The following is a 25,822-nucleotide window of genomic DNA, read 5'->3' on the forward strand; positions in this document are numbered from 1 at the left end:
GCCTGTTGGGCATGGTTCTAATTTGTCTCTAGAATGGTTGGATCAGTCCACAACTCCACCAATAATGCATTAGTATTCCAATTTTCCCACATCTTCTCCAAAATGTTTACTGTTTTCCTCTTCTTAAAGAAATATCTTGACTATAGAAATGGAATTCTTCTGGGTGACTTAATGTCACATAAGTGGCAGAGCTAGAATTTGAACCCAGGTCCTCTAATTCCACATCCAATGCTTTTTCTACTGTACCACTCTACCCTCCACTTATATTTCTAAGATTAACAGACAACAAGTCCTGATACTTCAAATACAGATTGCAAAATATCCTGTATAACATTTATTTATTAATACACAACATGTATTAAATGTTTACTATGTAGCAGGCACTGTGCTAAGCACTGAGAATACAAAGAAATGCAAAAACATCACCCTTTCATTCAAGAAGCTCATATTCTAATGGTAAAGACAGTATGCAACAAACTATATACATACAAGGTAAGATAAGTATTATGAGAATAGAAGTTAAATTTCAGAAGGAAGGACCTGGGGCCAGATAGGGAGATATAGGGGAGACAGGAATGGCTTCTTACAGAAAGTGGTATTTGGTTTGAGTTTTGAAGGAAGCAAAGGAAGCTAGGAGCTAGAGGTGGGAAGGAAAAACTAGGTAGAGGGAATTGCAAGTACGAAAGCACAGAGAGGGGAAATAGAGTATTATGTATGAGAAACAGTAAGTAAGGCAGTATAGCTAAATTGTAGAGTATATTAATTATATGTGTTATACTGTAGGGAAGGTACAGGTAATATGTGAAAAAGGTAGGAATAGGCTAGGTTATGAAGGACTTTTTTAAAATAAAATTTTATTGATATCTTTGGTTTTTTACATGATCAAAATTTCTCCTATTTGTTTTCCCTTTCCCCCTTCTAGAGAGTTATTTCATATAACAAACAATATTTTTAGAGAAAAAAAGAGGAAAACAATCAGCAAACCAATTACTACATTGAAAAGTATGAAAATATATGCATTATAATGTATACATGTGTGCACACACATTTACACTGTAGTGGAAATATACATCGCTATGTGTCTGTGTGACTCTTTTGATGCTTCTTAGACTCCATTTTGTGACCTGATTTCTATCCTGTAACTGACCTGTGATGCAATTTTAACTAGTTGAAGAAACTTAAAGCTGACTTGCTGAACACCCCCAACCCGCCCAGACATACATCTTGGCCCTCCATGACTGTGTATCCTGATAAGTGACATCTTTTGCCCAGTTTTTTGGCATAAAGATGCCCAAGGTCAGAATCGTGGACAGTGTTTTGCTTCTTACACTTAAAGGAAACCTTGTCCCCCACTGTCTGGAAAGAACATCCTTGACGAACACTATAGAAACCCCATTCTAATCTACAGTCAGCATAGCAATCACTGCCAATGGCTGTGTCCTACTCAGCTGATGCCTGAGGATCACCTCTTCCTTCCCATAGGTATTACCTAATTCCCACATCTAGGGCCATCTCCAGTTGTCCTGATCTACATCTTGCCACTGGGCCCAGATGGCACCAGAGGAGAAAGTGAGGCTGGTGACTTTACACAGTCCTCCCTCACTTAAATCCAATTCACTTGCAAGTCACCTTCTTGATGTAGTGGTCCTCTTCAAGAACAACAACAACAACAACAATCAAATTCCCTGAGTTGGACCTGCCCCCACCTTGCCTCAGGTACTCCTTCTCTCTCTTCTTTTCTGTTCCTTTGATGCTTGTGCTCGTGGCTCCTGGACCTTGTTTACATCCACCACCAACCTCTGGTAGTGATGAATGTCAATGTGCCACTAAGAAAGACTCCTGTAATGACTCTTGGGATTATCTCTGTTGGAATATAACTGAACCAGTTGGGTGGATAATAAGCTGGGCCTGGGCCGCCAATATCTCCTTTTAGCTCACGAGCCACTGACTATGAAAGCTAAAACTACCTTTACTTGAAGCTGCATATCCACAAATGGAGTGGGACAGTCAGTCTCACTGCCACCCTCTGTCTTCTCTAGAGAAAGCAAGGTCCAGGTCACTAAACCTCCTGCTTCAGCAGTAGGGAAGCCCTTTCCCTTTAAGTCCATAAGTCACTGACCAAGGTTAGGACTAGCACTCTCAGAAGCTACACCTTTGAGGACAACACCTCCAGCCCTCCTGCATTCACCAAGGAGAGCAAGAGCTAAGAATCTAAACTCCATGCCTCAGTGAGTGGGAATTCCCCTCCTGTTGTGTCCCTTAGATCCATGAGCCACTGACCCAGGGCAAACAATAAGACTCATGGATCCGATGCCTGTGTCCCAGTGGAAAGGTGTTCCTTCCCTATTAGGATCAAGGAGAGGCTTGAACTCCTATTAACACACACAAACACACACATATATATGTAAAAATACATATACATATATATGTGGGTATGTAGTTGGTGATAAATATAAATACACACATATTGTAATGCATATATGTGTCTATGTACATGACATGTGAATATGTATACAGGGTCTTTCAAAAGTCTTTGTGTATGTATGTACGTATGTAACGTAAACTGGATATCAAACCCTTATCTGAGAAACTGTATACAAAGGAATTTTTCCCATTTAACTGCTTCCCTTCTATCCTAGATGCATTATTTTTGTTTGTGAAGAAGTTTTTAAGTTTAATATAATAAAAATTATCTTTTATCTTTTCTAATTGTCTTTGTCCCTTATTTGGTAAGAGCAAATCTCCTACTCGTACCAACCAAAAGTATATTATCTGCTTTTCTTCTTTTTTTTTTTTACTGACATGACCTTGATTTATTAAGATCATTTGAATTTATTGTGGAATGTAGCATAAGCTGTTGATCTAAGTTTAATTTCTGTCAGATTGATTTCCAATTTTCTCAACAGTTTTTTATCAAATGAGGAATTTTTGCCCAAGCAACTTATGTTCTAAGGTTTATCAGACACTGTGCTACTGAGTTCCATTTTTCTGATTCCTCCTTTACCTTACTATTTTTTTAAACCAAAACCACATGGTTTTGATCTATCTCTATTTTTTAAAGTCAAAACCAAGTGGTTTAGATGACTGTTCTTTATAATGAAATTTGAAGTCTAGAAATATTATTCTTCCTTTATTCCTACTTTTTTTCATTATTTCCTTGGATTTTCTAAATCTTTTCTATTTCTAAACAAATTTTGCTATTATCTTATTGAGTTCTATAAAGTATTCCCTTGATAATTTGATTTATATAACATTAAAACTGTAAATTACCCTTGTTAGTATCTTTAAAAAATTATATTGTCATGGTCCAGCCATAAGCATTGACTATTACTATTTACATTGCCCTTTGTTTCCTTAAAGAGGATTTTGTAATTGAATCTGTACAAGTATATTGTGTGTTTCAGTAGATTGATAACCAAATATTTCATTCATTTCTTTTTTAGTTATTTTAAATGGGATTTTCTTTTCTATTGGATTTTGGCTTAAAAACATTTAAAAAAAATTTTGGATTATTTTGTAGCCTGAAATGTTGCCAAAGCTATTAATTATCTTTGCTGATTTTCTAGGGTTTTCTGAGTAAATTATCATCAACAAATAGGGATAGTTTTATCTTCACTTTGTTCATCTTTACACTTTAAATTTCCTTCTCTTAGAGCTATTGGTAACACTTTTATAGTTATATCAAATGATAGTAGGATAAATGAACTTCTTACTTTTCTCCTATAGTTACCAGTAAAGTCACTAGATTATACCCATTGCATACGATGCTTGCCTTTGGTTTTAGCTGTTTTGTATAATATTTTTTTAAAAAGGTTCCTCTGTGCTCATACATTTTAGGAGTTTTTAAAACCAAAATGAGTATGATAATTACTCAAAAACCTTTTTCTGCATCTATTCACATAATTATCTGGTTATGGGTATCTTTATTTTAATGTGCTTATATTGATTGGTTTCCTAATGTTGAATTAACCTTGCATCCCTAGTATAGAATCAAATTAGTCAAATAGATGACTTCTTGGATGATTGCTATAGACTCTTTGATAGTATTTTGTTTAAAATTTTTAAAATGATATTAATTCTATAGGTCTATAGTTTTCTCTCTCTCTCTCTCTCTCTCTCTCTCTCTCTCTCTCTCTCTCTCTCTCTCTCTCTCTGCTTTAACCTTCCTAGGTTTAGTCATTAGGACTATATTTGTCTCATAAAAGGAGCTTGGAGATTGCTCTCTCTCTCAATTTTTGAGAATCATTTGTTTAGTATGGTTACTAATTATTCTTTAAAAGTTTGATGTAATTCTTCTATGAAACCGTAAGGACAAGGAGGTGGTTCCCCGCCCCCCCCATTGGCATTTCCTTTACAGCAATTTCCTTTTCTGAGATTGGGCTAGGTAAAATCTCTATTTGATTTTCTCTTAGTTTGAGTATTTTATATTTTTGAAAGTATTCCTCTCTTTTGAGTTCTCAGTTTTATTTGTATATAATCAGTTGTATTAGTAGATGATAGGTTCTGATTATTCTTTTTATTTCTGGTTTTGTTACAATTTCACCTTTTTCATTTGCTGTTTTGTTGGCTTGATTTTCTACCCCTTTTTAAAAATCATATTGGTTAAATATCCTTCTTTAGTCCCTGTATTCCTGAAGAAATTAAAACTTTTAAAGTACCTATTTTAATTTCCTTCTTCCAAAGTTTCTGAGTCTTGCAGATGTTTCCCCCCACCCCTCCCTTCTCTTATCCCCTTGCCCTTATATTTTCCTGTAGGGCAGGATAGATTTCTATACCCCATTTCCTGTATTCCTTATTTCCCAGTTGCACGTAAAAAAATTTTTTTAACATGTGTTTTTAAAATTTTGGGTTCCAAATTTTCTCCCTTCCTCCCTCCCCACCCATTCTCATTGAAAAGGCAAGCAACTTGATACAGGTTATACATATGTAGTCATACAAAACACTTCCATAGTAGTCATGTTGTGAAAAACTAAGTATATTTCCCTTCATCCTATCCCACCCCACACTTATTCTGCTCTCTCTTTTGACCCTGTCCTTCCTCAGAAGTGTTTGCTTCTGAATGCCCCCTCCCCCAACCTGCCCTCCCCTGTATCATCCCCCAGTTCACTTATTCCCTTCCCCCCCTATTTTCCTGTAGGGTAAGATAGATTTCCATACCCCACTGTGTATGTTATTCCCTTCTTAAGCCAAATACTATGAGAATAAGATTCACTCATTCCCTCTCACCTTCCCCCATTTCCCCTCCACTGTAAAAGCCTTTTCTTGTCTGTTTTATGTAAGATAATTTACCCCATTCTACCTCTCCCTTTCTCCTTCTCCCCATATAATTCTCTCTCATCCCTTAATTTTATTCTCCAGATATCACCCCTTCATCTTCAACTCATCCTGTGCCCTCTATCTATCTATCTATCTATCTATCTATCTATCTATCTATCTATCTATCTATACATATAATTTTTTCCCTCCAACTACCCTAATACTGACAAAGGTTTCATGAGTTACAAATATCATCTTTCCATGCAGGAATGTAAACAGTTCAACCTTAATAAGTCTCTTATGATTTCTCTTTCCTGTTTACCTCTTCCATGTTTCACTTGAGTCTTGTATTTGAAAGTCAAATTTTTCTATTCAACTCTGGTCTTTTCATCAAGAATGTTTGAAAGTCCCCTGTTTCATTGAATGACCATTTTCCCCCTGAAAGATTATACTCAGTTTTGCTGGGTAGGTGATTCTTGGTTGTAGTCCTTTCTCCTTTGCCCTCCGGAATATTATATTCCATGCCTTCCGGTCCCATAATGTAGAAGCTGCTAAATCTTGTGTTATCCTGATTGTGTTTCCACAATACTTGAACTGTTTCTTTCTGGCTGCTTGCAATATTTTCTCCTTGACCTGGGAACTCTGGAATTTGGCTACAATATTCCTAGGGGTTTTCCTCTGGGGATCTCTTTCAGAATGTGATTGCTGAATTCTTTCAATTTCTATTTCACCCTCTGGTTCTAGAATATTAGGGTAGTTTTCCTTGATCATTTCTTGAAAGATGATGTCTAGGCTCTTTTTTTGATCATGACTTTCAGATAGTCCAATAATTTTTAAATTATTTCTCCTGGATCTATTTTCCAGGTCAGTCGTTTTTCCAATGAGATATTTCACATTGTTTTCTATTTTTTCATTCTTTTGGATTTGTTTTACAGTGTCTTGATTTCTCATAAAGTCACTAGCTTCCAATTTCTCCATTCTAATTTTTAAGGAAGTATTTTCTTCGGTAATCTTTTGGGCTTCCTTTTCCATTTGGCCAATTTTGTTTTTTAGGGTATTCTTCTCCTCATTGGCTTTTTGGACCTCTTTTGCCATTTGGGTTAGGCTATTTTTTAAGGTGTTATTTCCTTCAGTATTTTCCTTTAGCAAGTTGTTGATTTGTTTTTCATGATTTTCTTGCATCACTCTCATTTCTCTTCCCAGTTTTTCCTCTATGTCTCTTACTTGCTTCTCAAAATCTTTTTTGAGCTCTTCCACGGCCTGGGACTGATTCATATTTTTCTTGGAGGCTTTGGATATAGGAGCTTTGACTTCATTGTCTTCTTCTGTTGTATGTTTTGATCTTCTTTGTTACCAAAGAAAGATTCTATGGTCTGACTTTTTTTGGACCTTTGTTCATGATCTCAGCCAATCACTAAACTCTTTGTTGAGGTAGGGGTCTGCTTCCATTGTCCCAAGAGAATGTACTGTCCCAAGCTTCAGGGGTTTTGTGCAGCTGTTTGCAGAGATACTTCTAGGGACCTGTAAATTTTCAGTTCTTCCAAGGTGGTATGATCAAGGGCGAGGTGTTTATGCCTTTCCTGGCCTGGGCTCTGGTCTATGAGTGACTACAAGCACTCTTTTCTGCCTTGGAACTGTGAGGAGGATTTCCTCTCCACCACCACAACAAACTCTACCATGCCAGAGCTCCTCCTCGCCCTAGGACTGCCACCCAGAACTGTGACCCAGATCCAAGCACAAGCAAAGCAAGAAAATTCTGCCTCAGCACTGGCAAAAGATCCGTGCAATCCTCCTCTGATCAGTCCCTCGATTCCCTCTCAGTCTGTGGGCTAGAAGCTCTGGAAGCAGCTGCCTGCCCCCGGGGCCACACTCAGGGACTGGGGCTGGGACCGCGCTTCTCTCTCACTGCAGTCACAGACTTTTCCCACTGATCTTCTAAGTTGTCTTTGGTGTTCGTGGGTTAAGAAGTCTGGAAACTGCCACAGCTGCCCTCGATTCAGGCCTCTGAGGCCTGCTTCAGGTTCGCTGAGGCCTATTTTGCTTGTGCGTCCATGCTGAACTGAGCTCCTCTCCCTGCCCGGCGCGATATACCTTTCCAATTAACCATCCAGGCTGTCTTTGGCTGTAAATTTATTTTACACTGTCTTTTTGTGGGTTCTGCTACTTTAGAATTTGTTTAGAGACATTTTTTACAGGTATTTGGAGGAGTTTGGGGGACAGCTCAAGCAAGTCATTGCTTTTACTCTGCCATCTTGGCTCTGCCCCTCCTAATATTCTTGTATTGTTTATATGATGTTCAAGCTTTGTGATTTGTCATGTTTTCTCTGGGATTTCTATGATCCTTATGTTGCCTCTATGCATCTTATCTTCAATATTAACATTTTACTCTTTTTGAGATCTTGTTCTCTTAACATTATTGCTTTTTGTTTCTCTACTTTCAGATTGTCTTTAACTTCTGTATATTCATATTCTCAATCAGTTGTTTTCTGTTTCTCTTTACAGAGACTTGACACTATGAATTCAAGCTTTTCTATTCTGCCAATTATTTCAGGCTATGAATTCTGCTTTCATGATCCTTATTTCTCTCAAACCGTTCACAAACATGATGCTATTGTTTCATGTTCTCTTGGAAATCCAAGAGATTCCTTTGTCTTGTAATTTTCCTTTGTCTTGTAATATTTACAGAGATTTTTAGATTCATCTAGAGGTCTTCCCTCCTGTTACTAATAAATTCTCTGTTGATTTACCTGTTTATACTAACGGTTTTTAACTGAGTTTTCTTCATCCTGGTACCTTTAGTAATTTCAGTCTTTTTTCCCTGATATTCCCCTATTGTTCACTCTCTGATTTCTTATCATTTGATAGTAGATTCTTGGAAGACTGACTCATCTTCCTTCCATGCTGGGGAATTCAATTAGTCCCTGACCAAAGTGATTTCTGACGGGACAAAAATGGCTCCATCTAGATGGAAGTCCCTTTTCCTTCAGGGTGGTGCAGCCTCACATATGTATTTGCAACCTATCCCAGTTCCTCCTGTGTCTTTAGGTCTCTGGATTAATGTTGCATAGAATTGCACACAGCCAACCTAGACAGAGCATGCTTCTGCTTTCCTATCCCTACATTGCCACACATATTAGACCAAATGACCTTTTAAATGAAATGAAGTGGTAAGTTGAAAAAAGTAGAAATTACCATATCAAATATTCATAGTCTCTAAACTATATGGGATGAAAAACTTTCAAAATAAAGATACGTAATAGAGGAGATCAAAATCTTATAGGAACAGAATGAGGTACATATCATTCCATTAGTCCTACTTGCTATCTGAGGATACTTGTGATGATACCAGAGAGGATGAGCTTTATTTCACCCCACAGAGAAGATTTTTATCTGCCTATGCAATGGTTCTTAGAATATTAAATATCAATGTCAACTTCAGGATACTGGCTTGTCCCAGGATCATTTCTGTCTGAACGCCATAAAAAAAGATGGGAATAATATAACAACAACCACAACAACAACAAAATAATGGTTAGGAATTCCTGACATAAAAGGCAATAAGAAACAAAATATACTCAACAGCCTAAAACTGGAAAAATCTGTGAATTAATATTGCCAGGTAAATTTAGTCAACTAAGTACTGCTTTGCATCATGATTTCAGAGTTACTCTGAAGGTGACCCAAACATTAGCTACTTTGTTGGACAAGAATACGGCACTCTATATACCATAATAAATCACATAATTCCATCCATTTAGATTATGTCTTAATACTTTGTCAAGAAAAATAACAGAATTATTTTGTGATTTAAAAAAACTAGGCGGGGCACTTGGATATTCTCTACTGCAGGAAAGATTTATGCTTCTTACCTGAAGACAAGAGAGCAAATGACAAAGATTATTAAGGACAAATTCATAAGTAAAGCTCCAATGGACTCAATTAACCCTATGTAGAAGACTCCTCGGTTTATATATCTGGCCCTCATCTTTCTCCTGAGTCCCAACTGTCTGCTGGACATTTCCATCTGAATGTGTCCCATAGGCATCTTAAATTCAACATGTCCAAATCAGAACTCATTGTCTTTCCCTTCAAACTTACTCATCCTGCTAACTTCCTATGTCTACGTCTATTGTGCTGTTTTTTCCTATTGCTGGAAGAATAACAATCTTCCAGTCACTCAGGTTCAAACCTTGAAGTTATCCTTAACTTTTCTCTCTTTACTCATTCTCTATATCCAAACCTTTGCCAATTTCCTTCAATTCTATCTTCAAGGCTTAGCTTAAGGGTCACTTCATTCAGGAGGTCTTTTCCTGACCTCTTTTCCTAATTGTTAATCTATAGGCAAATCACTTTCCTAATTGTTAATCTATAGGCAAATCACTTTGCATTTATTCTGTATATATGTTGAATTTATTTATTAGTGGATATATATTACTCCAAACCCACAGAAGAATAAAATTTCCTTGACAACAGGGATTATTTACTTTTTTATACGTAGCCTCAGTGACTAGCACAATGCTTCATAAGAGTAGGTGCTTAAATAATTGTTGTTGATTGATTAAGGGATGTATACTCCACTAATCTTCCTTCCCCAAAGGTTTTATGTATTTATTTTTTTTGCAATAATGCTTGCATGAGCAAAATAATATATGGTACTTACTTATGATAGAACATCCGAGCCATGCCCATTCTCTGCTTCTCTCCTCCTGAAAGGACATCCTTCCAATCCATGACAGCATCCCACCCTTTGAAAATCACATGTAAAAGAGCATATTTTATTGTTAAAAAAAATTTACCCATCACTAACAATAGCTTCCTTCCCTGGAGTATCCACATGGCTTACTTATTATCAAACTGAGTATAAAATAGTTCTGTATGGGGCATATGCACAGAATATAGTCAATGCCAAATGAAGGTTCATTCTTCTTTATGATTTATTTTACTAAGAGTTCTAAACATTACCACAATTATTTTTATTGTTATTTTAAAATTCTTAAAATATTCTTATCAGGTAGCAAGTACAGGTATTATTCTGGAGAAGATGTTTTTAATAGAAACAAAGGCTACTTAATTTTGTCAAAGACTTTTTCAAACTTGGTCAATATAGTCTTACGGTTTTTATTGTTTTTGTTATTACGGTCTCTTATATTTACATTTTTCCCTGTAGTGAAAACAACGCTCCTTTCTCAGTATAAACTCAAGCAAGTTCTAGGGTACAATCTTTTACATTTCTTATTGTAGACCCTTTGCTAATATTTTATTTACTATTTTTACATCAATTATCAGGGATATTGAATTATAGTCTTATTCGTCCACTATATTTCTCCCTGATTTAATTATCAAGCCCATATTTTTTACCACAGAAGAAATTTGATAGGATCCTTTCTTTTCTTATTTTTTCAAACAGCTAATACAATATTGGAATTGATTTAGTGAAAATGCACAGTCAGGGGATGGAATGTCTTGTTAGAGCAACAGCAAGGAAGACAGTGTTAGAGTATGTGGAAGGAAGTAAAGAGTAAGAAGACTGGAAAGGTAGGAAGGGGCCAGGTTATGAAGGCCTTAAAAACAGGATTTTATAGTTGATCCTGGATGTAATGGAGAGCCACTGGAATTTACTGAATGGGGAGTGACAAGGTCAAATCTATAATTTTAAAAGATCACTTTGATAGCTCAGTAGAGGATGGAATGGAGTAGGGAGAGACTTGAAGCAGAGAGACCACCTAGAAGGTTACTGAAATAATCCAGGCATGAATGATGAGGATCTACACAAGGGTGGTAGCATATATGAGAGTAGTTGTGAAGGTAAAATCAACAGAAGTTTGGCATCATATTGGTGATTGGGGGAGGGGGATAAAAGAGAATAAGGAGTTGAGGATAGCACCCAGGTTGTGAACTTGTGTGACTGAGAAAATAGGGATGCCTTCAACAGTACCTATACTGATGGACTAACTCAGTAGAATATACAATCACAATCACGGCTATATGCCTTTTCCATTCATTTAGGGTTTTTATTCCTCTTCCTAGGCAAAATTAGGACAATCTCTTTGGAATCTCCTTGAGGAAGACCTATGACCCTCTGCCTCCTACTACTCTGATAAAGACAACACACACACACACACACACACACACACACACACTCAAAACCAAACAAACAAAAGAAGGCCACATAGGACCATTTAATCAGTAAGCTCAAAGAATTCATCATTTGGTGGCCAACTTTCTGATAATAAGCCTCTCTGTACCTAGCTAGGCTGATCTTTAGGCAGGAGATGGTCTATTGCTAAACTGTATTTGGAGATGGTGTAGCTTGGTACACTCTACCAGATTTTGTGTTCTACTAGCATAGCCACTGAGACCCAGAAATCACCTCCAAGTCATGATGACATATCTGAATGGAACTTTTATAGAGTATTTTTAATTATCCCAAACTGCTCCCTTTCTCAAAACACATCTATTCACTAATATTCTCCTGATGATGCAATATAGCTTCAAATGATTAAACACAAACTCAGAAGAATAGAAACTGGGTATCTCAAAGAGCAATGGGAAGATGCATAATGTCTATAAACATGCTTCAGCTGCAATGATGAATTTGGCAAAAGCAATGGCATAGAAGATATAATCTAGGACATATATGGGTGTAAGAGGATTTGAGAATGTCATACAGGGTAAGCCTGCCATTTCCTCTGGCCTTTTAAGCCTTCTCTTCTAAGGTTACCTTTTTTTTTATATCTCTTGTGTATTTATTTATTTACATATTTTCCCCATTAGTGTACATATATATATGCATATGTATACACACACATACATACACTCTTTGAGGGCAGGGACTGTGTTTTTTTGTTTTTGCCTTCTTTGTATCTACAGCACTTAGCATAATTCCTACTATGCAGTAAATATTTAATAAATGCCTGTTTGATGATCAATGGATTTATAGAGAGCTAGGAGTAACAGAAAGAGAACTTGACTATTCTTCAAAAGCCCAGAAGACTTATATTTCATTAAGTAAATTTTCTCTGAAGAACTTATATAAATACACATATAGTCAGGCAAGGTGGCACATGCCTGTAATCCCTGCTACTTGGGATGTTGAAGTTTATAGACCTCTTGAGTTCAGGAGTTCTTAGCCACAGTGAGCTAAGACAATCAATAAGTAACCAAGTGTCTACTTAGTAGTTATATGGTAAGGGGCCGGGAGTGGGGGCATGGCTCAGGTCAGAAATGGAGCAGATCAAAATTTCCATACAGAGTTACCAAAGTTTCCATCAAAGTTTCCATACAAAGTGGGACTGGGTTTGTGAGTAGTCTCTGCACTTCCAGCCCGGGCAACAGGGAGAATCAATCTTAAAAACAAAACAAAAAAGCTACATTTATAAGAACCACACTAGTTCAGAAGGCATGATTGTCATCCACATATGAGTGAGAGCACGGATTTAACAAAGTATTAAAAAATAAATATAATACCTGTGCTGTGGATATTACCTTAAAAATGGTATACTCTAGAAATCATTATTCCTAGCCAACCAGACTCTTTCCCTGAATTCACCAATTTTGGTGACAGGGAATTTTTAAGAAGGAATTCTGACCACATAGGCAATTTTCTCTATCCCAGATTCTGCACATCAGGCCCCACAACCCTGCAAATTTCTGTATTGATTGATGTTGGTCAGAATCTGAGAATTAACGGTTATTCCTCCAGGTGAGAACTGATGAGGTATGCTGGTGAGACTGCAGAGAAGATGGATAGAACTTTGCTTTTTCTTGAGACAGACAAACATGAACCTTTTTGAGTTGAACCATTTTTTGCAGAAGTACTATATTTTTTCATCAAAGTCAGTACTTGTCTCATTTTGGTTAACTGTGACCTCACTTCACATAACTGAAGTTGTTACTCAGGACATCATTAACAATTTATTCAGATAAAGCTCTGGATTATACATCATATCTCTAGATGTGTTTTTTTTTTCCAATCTCAACTCGTCTGCTTTCTCAGTTGGCACTGTATCTATCCACATTGGTCTCTGTAACTAGGTATCCACTTTAATTGTGTCAAATAATGTGTTAATTCTTGAGGACGCAAAGAAAAACAAAAACATGTTCTCTGCTTTAAAGTTCACATTCTAATGGGGGAGACAATATGCAAGTAACTATGTACATGGAAAATATATATAGTATAATTGGAAGGTAATCTCAAAGGGAAATGACTAGCAGGGAGTTAATAGTGACAAGGAAAAAAAACTTTTGGAAGAAAACAGAAATTGAGATGTTTCTTGAAGGAAAACTAGAAAAGCTAGGAGTCAAAGGCAAGAGCATTCCAGGCATAAAGAACCAATACAAAGTCATGGAGAAAGCAGGAACAGCAAGTAGGCCAGTATAGACAAATTGTAGAATATATGGGAGGGGGGGATGTGAAGTGTAAGAAGACTAGGAAAGGAAGGAAGGGTCAAGGTTGTGAAGGGCTTTGAATGCTAAATAGAGCATTTTACATTTTATATTAGAGGTAATATAGAACTAGTGGTTTTATTAAGAAGAGGAGTGACATATTCAAGCCTATTCAAGTTTAGGAAAATCATTTTGCAGCAGAATGGAGAATGGATTAGAGTGTGGAAAAACTTGAGGCAGGGCAACCAATTAGAAGGCTATCATAAAGATTGAAGCAAAAGGTAATGAGGAAGTGTTGTTTATGTGAGTATGGAAAAGAAATGTTATGAAGGTAAAAACAAGATTTGACAACTGTATGTATATGTAGGGACTCAAAGATGACAGCAAGGTTGCAGGCCTGGATGACTGGGAGAATGGTGACCTTCTCAACAGTAACCAGAAAGTTGGGAAGAGAGAAGAGTTTTGGGGGGAAGATAATGAATTCTACATGAGGCATATATAATATGAGACTCTTACAGGTCTTCCAATTCAAAATGTCAAAAAAGCAGTTTGTGATGCATGATTGGAGCTCCAGAAAAAAGATTAAGGTCCTTCATCATATCCTGCCAACTATGCCAAATGTTGAAGGTGACTTTAATGCCAAGACTCTTGAAGTTCAGGTTCAATGCTGGGGCAAAATGAGGCATTCACAAGTGACTGAACAGTTAACAAAGGAAGTTTAATTTGCAGGTAGTTGGCACAGCGAATGGAGTGCTGGGCCTGGAGTCAGGAAGACTCATCTTTGGGCATTTAAAACTGGCTTCAGACACTTACTAGCTGTGTGATCCTGGCAAAACACTTAACCCTGTTTGCCTAAGTTTCCTCATCTATAAAAATGAGCTGGAGAAGGAAATGGCAAACCACTTCAGCGTCTTTACCAGGAAAACTCCAAATGGGGTCACAAAGAGTCAGATATGATTGAAACGACTGAACAATCACAACACAGCAAGGATATGCAACAAGGGTCACAAGGCTGATAAGTGTATGCAGCCAAATTTAAACTTAGGTTTTCCTGATTCTAGGCCTAGCATCTTGCTGCCTCTAAAAAGAGGTCAAGAGAGACAAGGACTTAGAAAAACACCTTAAGAGTTGGCAATGAAGAGATTACTGGTAACAGGAGTAGTTTTAATTGAGTGATACAGTCTAAAGTCAGAAAGAAAAAGGGTTTGGAAAACACTGGGAAAAGATGTGGCAGTACCTAGTGTAGATGGCTTTCTCAGAGTTTAGCTGAGGAGGGATCTGAGATGATAACAAGAGGGAATGATAGGAAGAAATGACAGTTTTTAAGGATAAGGTGGACACAGTGTGTTTATAGGGAACAGAAAGTTACCATAGGGAGAGACTAAAGACTAGGGAGAGAGTTAGGATGATAAGTGGGAACAATCTTCTATTGAAGACAGGAGGAGGTGGGATGAAGGCTACATATAGAAGCAGTGGTGATGGCAAAGAGATGGTTCACTCCTTTATCTGTGACCAAAATGAAAGAAAACAGAGCACACAAAGATATCTGAATATATGAAATGAAGAGTAAAAGAAAAGGGGAAGTGCTTAGTAAATGGTCTCTTTTTTTGTTTGTTTTTTAAATGAAGCATATGAAATGAGGTCCTTAGCTGAGAAGGAAGAAGTCAGAGTAGAGAGAAAGGCTGTGAGCTAGACACAGGAAGAAAGGAGAATGGCCTGGGAGGTCAATAGATAAGAATCATAAGGATCTAGATTTGGTGAAAAATTTGGATAGTGTGACCCTCAAAGAAATAGAGATTGCTCAGGAATGGTAGTAGAGGGAGTCTGGAAGTGTCAATAGAAAGCAAGAACTATCCTCACTCCCCTGCCAAGAAGAGTGAGTTAGGAAATATGAGTGAACATGAAATCATTACTGGAAATAGTGACCAGAAATGCAGTGTCATCAGGAAGGAGTCAAATCTCACTGAGTACCAAAAAATGTGAGAAGTGAAAAAGAAAAAAATTTAAGATGAAAGGAAGCTTGTTAGTTGAGGAATAAGCATTCCAGCAACACAAAGAGAGGGATTTTGAAGATTTTGAAGTGGAACAGTGAGGGGATGAGGGAAAGGGTTGAATGCCTGGGTAGGGATTAGGGTTGAAGGAAATTGGAATAAGGAAGCAAGTAGTTGGAGATGGGTAACTGGGAAACAAGGTTTGTACATCAGCAGCTGGAGGTACAGGATCACTGGGATAAGGAAAATATGAGAAAGTGGGGGTATGCTAAACATTGAAGAATGAATCTAAACAATAACAGTGGTTGGAGAGAAAAACATTAAGGCAATTAGGTGAGTAGACTGTTCAAGGTTATTTTTCAAAGCCCAACCTCACAGCAGGTGCTGATGTTTCATCCTCTGAAGTCTTGGGAGGCCTGGCTCACTATAGAAAGAAGCAAGTGGAGGTACGGCCTGGAGGAGTCCAATCAGGAGGCCTGAGATGGTGGTGCAAGGTGGACTAGCTGAGGGAGTAGGGGAAGGAAATGGGTTCTAGTCTAGGGGATAGCCTTTGGAGCACTGCAGTAAGCAGTGCAAAAGATAGATGTCAGAGATGTAGGACCAGGGCTAGTGAAGAGCACTGGTTAGTGCCCTGCGACAAAGATGGTGGAGTCAGGTGGCATCTCTTTGGCACTATATTATTGTTCCAGCCTTTGCAGACATGCTTGCCATGTGATTTCTGGCTATGTGACCTTTAAGCCCTGCATAAAAATCAAGTTAAGACTTGTTCATTTAAAGCTACTACCAATCTACACTTCTTTTCTAACTATAGTACCTGCCAATGCTGAATGTATCTGTTGACAGCTGAATCCAAATCTGCCATGATTGTTTTCTTGTGGTGCAGAGTTTCAGTTCTGATATCTCTAAATTGGATCTATAACACTTTATTGACATATGAGATTTGGCCTTAATCTAACAAAAAAGAAATAGTCTTTTCTAGAGTTTAGCATTGCTTTCAATTTGTCAGTGTTCAGGACTTCATTGCTCATGAGAGCTTCTCTTTTTTTAAAGTATCTCCTCCTCTTCAGAGGATAGCCTGCAGAAAAATATTTCTTACTTTCGGCACAGCAGTAATTTTTTGAAAAGTCTGGTTATTCTCAGAGAACTTCCAGAGTAGTCTTCCCTGACTTAACTTTAATAAATGTCACTTTGTAATCTTCCAAATCTTTTATGTTTCTGTTAAATTTTAAATTAAAAAAATTTTAAATTAAAAATCTGTATGTATGCCTAATTTATGGATATATCTATACACTTTAATACCTATAACACTACAATACTTTTCAACCAATTCAACTCCCATTTTTTCAAGAAACCATTCCATGTTTAAAATACTCAGCAAGATTTCTGGGTCATGTGAATCAGATGGAGGTCTAGACATGTTTTTTTCAATTTTCATGACCTCTCAATAAGAAAGTAATTTCAGCAGTTTCCCCACCCAGGACACCAAGAACCCAAACAAAGTAAAAGCATGATGAGCTAACAGAAAAGGCTAGTAATTCCTAAGTCCCAATGCTCTGACTTAGCACTCCCTCCCACATCTCATGAGATACTAAAGCAAGGCTTCACAAGTCAACCTCTATGCTTGCAAAATCACTCAACTCATCTCCCCCTCCCCAAATTCCAACCCCAAATGCCTCAGAGATCCAAATGACAGAAATTTGCTCAGGCTGCATTAGCAGTATAGCAGTATTCTCTGTAGGAACTTATCTCACCAGAGAACAGAGGAACAGAGAGAAAGGGTATAAAACACGTTTATAGCCATGTGGCACTAGATCTACAAAGTATGGTGGAAAGAGCCCAGTATCCAGCTGGGGCCAGATTTATCTTCCCTCACCCCCTGTCAGAAGTCATTTGGGTCAGAGACGGAGGTTGTTGAACTGTGAATTCTCCAGCATGGAAGGATTCTGAGACAGCTTTGAGTTCTAAACCCCATCATCAAAAGGGATGGATCAGAAAATGAGTAATCGAGGAAAATAAGGAAAATATATACTGAGATTACCAAATATCTCAGGAGCAATAAAACTCATTTTAAAGACATTGAGCACAGGAAGATATATTAACAAGGAAGATATCAATAACAGGAGGAAACATGACTATTGCAAGACAAGGAAAATGAATAACACTTGATAAGGCAGATGGTTCTATAGATTTTGAAGAAAGCATGGAACCATAGTCAGGTTGTTCTTGAATGGCTTAAGAGAGCAATAAGAATTTGGAAAGTAAAACTTATGACCTATAAAATGAAAAAAAAAATAGCTGAATAGACGAACTTGGATCCACAGTGACAGGTCTCAAAAAAATGAAAGAGAAGAAAACTGTTGGGAATGCAAATACACAGAAGTAAAGGATAATCTGGAAGGAAAGATGTAAAAAAGAAATAATACTGAAAAAAAAAACCATGATCTCTACACAAGGAAAACATGCTGATCTTGAAAACGGGTGTATAGAGACAACTTATAGATTACAGAGATCCAAAAGAACATAACAAGTTTTCAATAGTATAATATAAGGAAATTGTCCAGAACTTTTAAACACTGAAAACAAAGTGCCAAACAAAAGAATCCACAGGGCTACTCCAGGAGACAACAACAACCACAACAACAACAACAAAACCCTATGCTGCAAACTCCAAGTACACAGTGGTAATATTTAACAATCACACTGACAAACAAATGCTGCAAGTGAACAGGAAAAAAACCTTTAAATATAAAGGAAAGGAAATAACACAAAACTATTCTGTACCCACCAAAAACTGAAGGAAGGAATGGAATAATGTGTTCTAAAGAGCAAAGGAGCTCAAGGTGCAACCCAAGGTGACCTACCCTGCAAATCTGAGCCTAACCATAAGTGAAAGATATGGTTGTTTAAAAAAATGATGCATTTGAAGCATTCCTAAAATGAAACCATATCTGAAGAAATGATTTGCTTCTCAAACACTCCAGTCAACAAAAATACAACAAGGGTAAATGAGTACAGTAACCAAAGACAACAATAATTAAGTAAGAGAGATCATTAAGAGATTTGTTTCTAAATGTATACAAAGAGAATTCTCTTTCCCTTCTCTCAAGATGGCAGACAAAAACCCCTCAAAGCAACCAAAGGAAAAGAAGGTCCAAAAGGAGAAAAACAAGAAGGAAGATGTGGTGAAAAGCCTCAAAAGCACTGTAGTCGGAACCCAGTCCTGGCCTGAGGGATCTGTAGATACTCTAGGTCTGCAATGTATTCCTAGAGAGTCATGTACAAGTGGAAATATGCTGCACCAGAAACCCGAATTGAAAGGAAAAAGAAAGAGAGCTGCCTGCTACTATCTCAAAGCCAGTTGGTGGTGATAAGAATGGAGGAACCTGTGTGGTACAGATTCGCAAGATGCTGAGATATTACTCTAGTGAGGATGTGCCTGGAAAGCTTCTAAGTCATGGCAAAAAGCCCTTCATACAGCATGTGAGGAGACTGATTAAATGGTCCCATGTGGCCTTCTTGTGCGTGTGTATGTGTGTGTGTCTGTTATTTTTGTCAGAGTAGTAGAAAGAGGCAGAGGGTCATAGGTCCTCCTCAAAGAGATTCAAAAGAGGTTGCCCTAATTTTGTCCAGGAAGGGGAATAAAAAATCTAAACGAATGAAAAAGGCATATAGCTTTGATTGTGATTGTATATTCTACTGAGTTAGTCTTCAGTATAGGTACTGTTGAAGGCACCATCTTCTTAGTCACACAAGTTCAGAACTTGGGTGTTACCCTCAACTCCTCATTCTCTTTTACCCCCCTTCCCAATCACCAATATGATACCAAACTTATGTTGATTTTACCTTCACAACTATTCTCATATATGCTACCACCTTCGTGTAGATCCTCATCATTTCATGCCTGGATTATTTCAATAACCTTCTAGTTGGTCTCTCTGCTTCAAGTCTCTCCCCACTCCATTCCATCCTCCACTGAGCTATCAAAGTGATCTTTTAAAACCATAGATCTGACCTTGTCACTCCCCATTCAGTAAATTCCAATGGCTCTCCATTACATCCAGGTCCAGGTTCAACTATAAAAACCTCTGTTTTTAAACCCTTCATAATCTGTCTCTTTCCTACCTTTGCAATCCTCTTACACTTTACTTCCCTCCACATACTCTAACACTGGCTTCCTTGCTGTTGCCCTCACAAAACATTCCTTCCCCTGACTGCGCATTTTCACCAGATCAATTCCAATACTGTATTAGCTGTTTACAAAAATAAGAAAAGAAAGGATGCTATCAAATTCCTTCTATGGTAAAAAAAATAAATATGGGTTTGATAATTAAATCAGGGAGAAATACAGTGGAGGAATAAGACTATAATTCAATATCCCTGATGATTCATGTAAAAATAGTAAATAAAATATTAGCAAAGAGTCTACAATAAGAAATTTAAAAGATTGTACCCTAGAACTTCCTTCAGTTTATACTGGGAAAGGATATCCTGGGCACGGTTCTGATCATGCTCACTGGCTGCCATAGGGGCAAGAGAGTGGTTTTCCTGAAGCAGCTGGCTAGTGGCTTGCTACTGGTGACTGGACCTCTGACCATCAACCATGTTCCTCTGAGAAGGACCCATCAGAAATTTGTCATTGCTACCTCTACCAGGGTTAACCTTTCAAGTGTAAAAATTCCAAATCATCTTACTGATGCTTACTTCAAGAAGAAGAGGCTCTGTAAACCTAGACACCAAGAAAGAGAGATTTTTGACCCAGAAAAAGAGAAATACGAGATTATGGAGCAGCGCAAGGCTGATCAGGAAACAGTGGACTCTCAGATCCTGCCCCAAATCAAGAAAATCCCTCGGCTCTGTGGCTACCTGCATTCTGTATTCTCTCTCTCCAACAGAGTTTATTCTCACAAACTGGTGTTTTAAATGCCTTGCACAGAACTCTCATTACAATATTTGAGAGTTCATGAACAAATAAGTGAGAGTTCAGAGAATAAAATGGATAATTTTGATTACATAAAACTAAAAAGTTTTTGCATAGACAAAACCCAGTGCAACCAAAATTAAAAGAAAAGCAGGAAAGTGGAAGAGAGGGGTAAACTTACAGCAAGTTTCTCTGATAAAGGTCTCATCTCTCAAAATATATAAAGAACTGAGTCAAATTTATAAAAATAAGAGCCATTCCCCAATTGATAAATGGTCAAAGGATATGAACAGGCAATTTTCAGAGGAAGAAATTAAAGTTGAGAGAAATGATTTTTTTCTCTTAAATTAATAGCCAATTATTAAAATTGGGGAGACCCCAGCCTTTTTTTCCCTGTCCTATTTCTTTGTCCAATCTCTCAAGGACAGGGCTGATGGAAGATAGGATTAACATTCTCCTCTTTCTGGGTATTGTGATTTCACCCAACTAGTTCAGGCTTGGGTGAGGGATATAGTTTTCTCTTTTAGAATGTCCAAGGCTGAGCATAGAGTATATATGGGTATAGAGATAGTCTCTCTGTCCAAGAGTGGCATGATGTCACTCTCAGCCCCTCATTGAAATGAGCTCACTTCTCTTTGTAAAGGCCACCTCTCATTAATTGTTAATCAATTGGAGTTGATTATCACTCTCAGGAACACTCCTTTTCCAAGGACATATAAGCCATGAGCCCACTGCCATGAGGGTCTTTGGCATTTGAGAGTGTCACTGACCCTTTATTAAAAATGCTAGTATTATTAATAAAATGACTAAATTACGCAGAAATTATCTCTCAAACTTTTAAATGCCACAAAGCTATCAATAATCATATGAAAAAATGCTCTAAATCACTAACAATTAGAATATGTGAATTAAAACTCTGTGAAACCAACTCCCACTGATAAAATTGCCTAAGATGACAGAAAAGGAAAATAATAAATGCTGAAGAGGATGTGGGAAATAGGCACACTAATGTACTTCTGGTGGAACTATGAACTAGTCCAACTTGTTTCAACACTACAATTAGATCTATATCTCAAAAGATTAAAGAAAAAGGAAAAGGAAAAATATTTATGGCAGCTCTTTTTGTGGTGGCAAAGAATTGGAAACTGTGAGGGGATGTCCATTACTAGCGAACTGCTGAACAAGTTACAATATACAAATATGATGGAATACTATTGTGCTGTAGGAAATGATAAAGGGGGTGGTTTCAGAAAAAAACTGGGAAGGCTTTTGTGAACTGATCCAAAGTGAAGAGAGCAGAACCAAGAGAATATTGTACACAGTAACAGAAATATTTTAGCGATAATCATCTGTGGAAGACTTAGTAACTCTGATCAGTATAATGATCTACCACAACTCCAAAGGATTCATGATGAAAAATGCTATCCACCTTCAGATAGAGAACTGAGGAACTCAGAGTTTGGATTGAAGTATATTTCTTTCCTTTATTTTAGTTTCTTTTCCCCCTAACCAAGACTAATGCAGAAATATATCTTGCATGACTTAATATGTCTAACAAGTATCATGGGTATTGACCTCTCAATAGGTAAAGGAGGGGTAGAAATAAGGAGAGAATTTGGAACTGAACTTAAAAAAAATTTTTTTAATTAAAAAAAAAGAACCAACCTAGTCAAAAGGTAGAAGAATTCCCATTCAGAGAATTCCAGTTTGAGAATTAAAATAAACCTTTAAGAGGGAATTACTGGTAGAAGAGGGGAAGAGAAGAGCATTATTAATAAAATGATTAATTTGCCCAGAAATTATCTGTCAAACTTTTAAATGCCATAAAGGTATCAATAATCATATGAAAAATGCTCTAAAACACTAACAATTAGAGATATGTGAATTAAAACTCTGTGAAACCAACTCCCACTGATAACACTGCCTAAGATAACAGAAAAGGAAAATAACAAATGCTGAAGGGGATGTGGGAAATAGGCACACTATTTTCTCTCTCTCTCTCTCTCTCTCTCTCTCTCTGTCTCTCTCTCTCTCTCCCTCCCTCCCTTTCTCTCTCTCTCTCCCTTTCTCCTCCCTCTCCTTCCCCACAACAATGATCAAGTCATCAGAGAGATTAGACCAGTCATAGACTGTGCATCCACTCCAGAAGACAGTAGTGGAAGACAGATTCAGGGAATGTATCCCCTTGTGGCAGAGAAAAGTGTAGGCTATAGACTCTACAAAGTTACTGACACTCAGAAACTAAGAGAGAGTTATACTTAAGGATTTGGATGAGGACTATAGGGAGAAAAGAACTTCCAGTTAAGTAGGAGTTTTAACCTACCCTTTGCAGAAACATTTGTTCTCTGCACATGTGTCTCAGTATCCTGGTACTTTATATTTGTATCCATTCTCTTCCTACCCCCTATATACATTTGTGTGAACATGCTCCCCCAGACTTCTGGGGGGATTTTTTTATATTTAATCTTCTTGATATACAATCTTAGCAAATATTTGTGGTCAAAAGTTAATTAAGTCTAGCTGATTATTAAAGCATACTACATTAGTGGGGGCTTGTAAATGAATAGTAGAAACCTAGTCCTTCAGGATTACCCCTACAATATTGAGAATATAATAGTAGTAGTGGTAGCTACCCTTTGGGAATCTCACCCTCTGAGTGAGAGTACAAGATGGAAGAAAGAGGGTATGCTGGTAAATACTTAACAACCTTGTCTGTGAAAAAATGCAACACACTTTCAACACCACAAGTTTCAAGTTCAGTTTACACTATTATCATTTTCTCCATCACTCTTTATAAGCCTAGACAATCAGCAAAACAATACATCAAGCCCTGATTTATAATGTTTGCCAACTTATGAAGAATTGACTCTTATAAGCCGCTAAGTACAAGCCATCTCCAGCACATTCGTGTGTGTGTGTGTGTGTGTGTGTGTGTGTGTGTGTGTGTGTGTTTATGACAAAGCAAATAAAATTAATTCCAGGGAACTGAGCGAAGAGAACACTAGAATCACTGGAGGATAAAGAAAGACTCCTTGTAAGAGGTAAAGTTTGAGCTGAACTTTCAAGGCTATGACTTCTGAGAGAAGAGAATTCATATCACGGAAGTTTTGAATAGGTAGAGAGATGGAGTCTGCGGAAATGCATAAAGATGAGAAATGCTACATTGTGCAAAAGGGACAATAAAAAAGCCCATTTGGTTGAAATGTATATTGTACAAAGGGAAGTGATGTGTGTGTAACACATCTGGAAAAGTAGGAAGGATCCTAGAGGCAATAGAGACCCACTGGAACTTTTAAAATAGGGGAGTGACATGAATCAAAACTGCTTTAGGAAAATTAATTTGCTAGCTGTGTGGAGGATAGATTGGAGAAGTGAGAAGCTGGATGCAAGGAGGCTATATCCACAGTTTATGTAAGAGGTGATGAAGGCTTGGACTAAGTTGGTTTCCATGTGAATGGAGAGAAGGGGACCAATTTGAGAAATAATGTTGAGGTACAATCCAGAAGATGTGACAATTGATTGGATGGCAGGGGTGATTGAGAATGAAGAATGAGAATGTCCCTGAGGTGACTAGGGAAGTTCAAAAAAGGGATAGGTGTGGAGAAAAAGATTTGTTTGGGACATTCTGAAATTTTGAGATGTTTATGGGATACCCAATTCAAAATGTCCAATAACCAGTTGGCTGCATGGAAATGGAGCTCAGGACAGATATGGCATAATAAGAATAATTAATAAAGATGTTGATGATAATGATAACATTTACACAGTTCCTCAAGGTTTGCAAAGCACTTTACAAATATTATTTTATCTTCACAATAACCTTAGGAGACAGGTGGAATTGTGGTTGAGAAAGGTTAAACAAATTGATCAGGATTACATGCCTAGTAAATATCTAAAGCTACATTTGAACTCAGGTCTTCCTAGCTCCAGGTCCAGTGTGCTCTATAACCTAGCTGCCTCCATATGTAAATATACTAATATAACATATATCATAAATTATACATTATAAATAAATTATATCTAGTATACAAATATACTAATACATAATATATATTTATATAACATATAAACGAGTCATTTTCATAAAAATTTTAACTTAACCTATGGGATCACCAAAAGCCAGTGTAGAAAGAGAAGAAAAGAGGGTCTAGGAGAGAACTTTGGGTATACCCATACTTGTGATTCAGCAAAGGAGACTGAGAAGAAATAGCAGACAACTGGAGAGAAAGTCAGGAGGGAGCAGTGAGAGCTCAGGGAAGAGAGAGCATCCAGGAAGAAAGGATGGCTTACTGTGCCAAATGCTACAGAGAGGTCAACAAGGGTGAGGTCTGAGAAAAGGCTTTATGATTCAGCAATAAAGAGATCTTCAGTGACCCTGAAGAGAGCAACTGGAGTTAAGTGATGAAGTCAGAAGCCAGATTGCAAGGGATTGAGAAATGAGTGATAAAGGAAATGAGGACAATGAATATAGACAATTTTTTTCTAGGATTATGACCGTTAAAGGGAAGAGAGATACATGATAGCTTGAGGGGATAGCAGGTTCAGATTCAAGTGTTTTTTGTTGTTTGTAGGAATGTGAGATACCTGGTAGTGTTTGTTGACAATAAGAGAAGAGGCTAATAGATTCGGAGAGACTGGGATGATTTGAGGCAGAGGAAGCATCTACTGAAAGAAACAGGAGATGAGATCAAGAGTACAGCTTCTGAAATCCATTCTATCTGTAAATCTCTGATTCTGACTCTGGTGAGCAGAAGGGTCACCTGTTCATCAGGGATTGGAGCAAAGAAGAAAACCTGTCAAATACTTGATATAGCCTACTTTCCCTAATCAGTCAAGGATACAATTTTCTTTAACAAAAAAAAAAGGACAACAGTACCTGAAATGTTCACCTTATGAGGATATTGTAAGGATGACAGTAATGTAATCTGCCAGTGAGAAAAAATATTTACCTCCTTCTCTCTGAACAATGTGATAGAGATGGACATTGTGGAGAATGCATTCCAGGTTGTGGTCATTATATCCTTTCTCATGCATATCATCTACAGAGTCAGGGTAAATAACTTGATCCCGAAGAGTTCCAAGAGACATGTAGGGCCTAAAAAAACCCCAAATAAACAGAAAAAAAGTTAGCAATGTAAATATCAAATCAAACAGCTTAATCAGTGTATTAACTTAGTTGGGCTACAAACTTCATGGCAGATTTTAAATATTAAATGAACAATAATATGAGAATATTTTTTTAAATCAAAGGTAACTGGAAGGTATTGTGTTT

General features: G+C 37.4%; 1 protein-coding gene and 1 pseudogene across 2 annotated transcripts in view; one reads left to right on the forward strand and one right to left on the reverse strand.

The window, feature by feature from the left end:
- Nucleotides 1–25,822, reverse strand: part of ABCD2 (ATP binding cassette subfamily D member 2) — a 102,657-nt gene that overhangs the window by 10,409 nt on the left and 66,426 nt on the right. For both annotated transcript variants that reach the window (XM_027858966.1, XM_027858967.1), the window contains exons 7-8: nt 25,500–25,645; nt 9,917–10,001 (exon numbers count right to left, since the gene is read on the reverse strand). In XM_027858966.1, coding sequence (XP_027714767.1) covers nt 9,917–10,001; nt 25,500–25,645 — 231 coding nt within the window. The remainder of the gene's footprint in view (nt 1–9,916; nt 10,002–25,499; nt 25,646–25,822) is intronic.
- Nucleotides 15,813–20,552, forward strand: LOC114040762 (annotated as a pseudogene).

The sequence above is a fragment of the Vombatus ursinus genome, unplaced genomic scaffold (genome assembly GCF_900497805.2).
Source record: "Vombatus ursinus unplaced genomic scaffold, bare-nosed wombat genome assembly UNPS02013950.1, whole genome shotgun sequence".
Classification (NCBI taxonomy): domain Eukaryota; kingdom Metazoa; phylum Chordata; class Mammalia; order Diprotodontia; family Vombatidae; genus Vombatus; species Vombatus ursinus.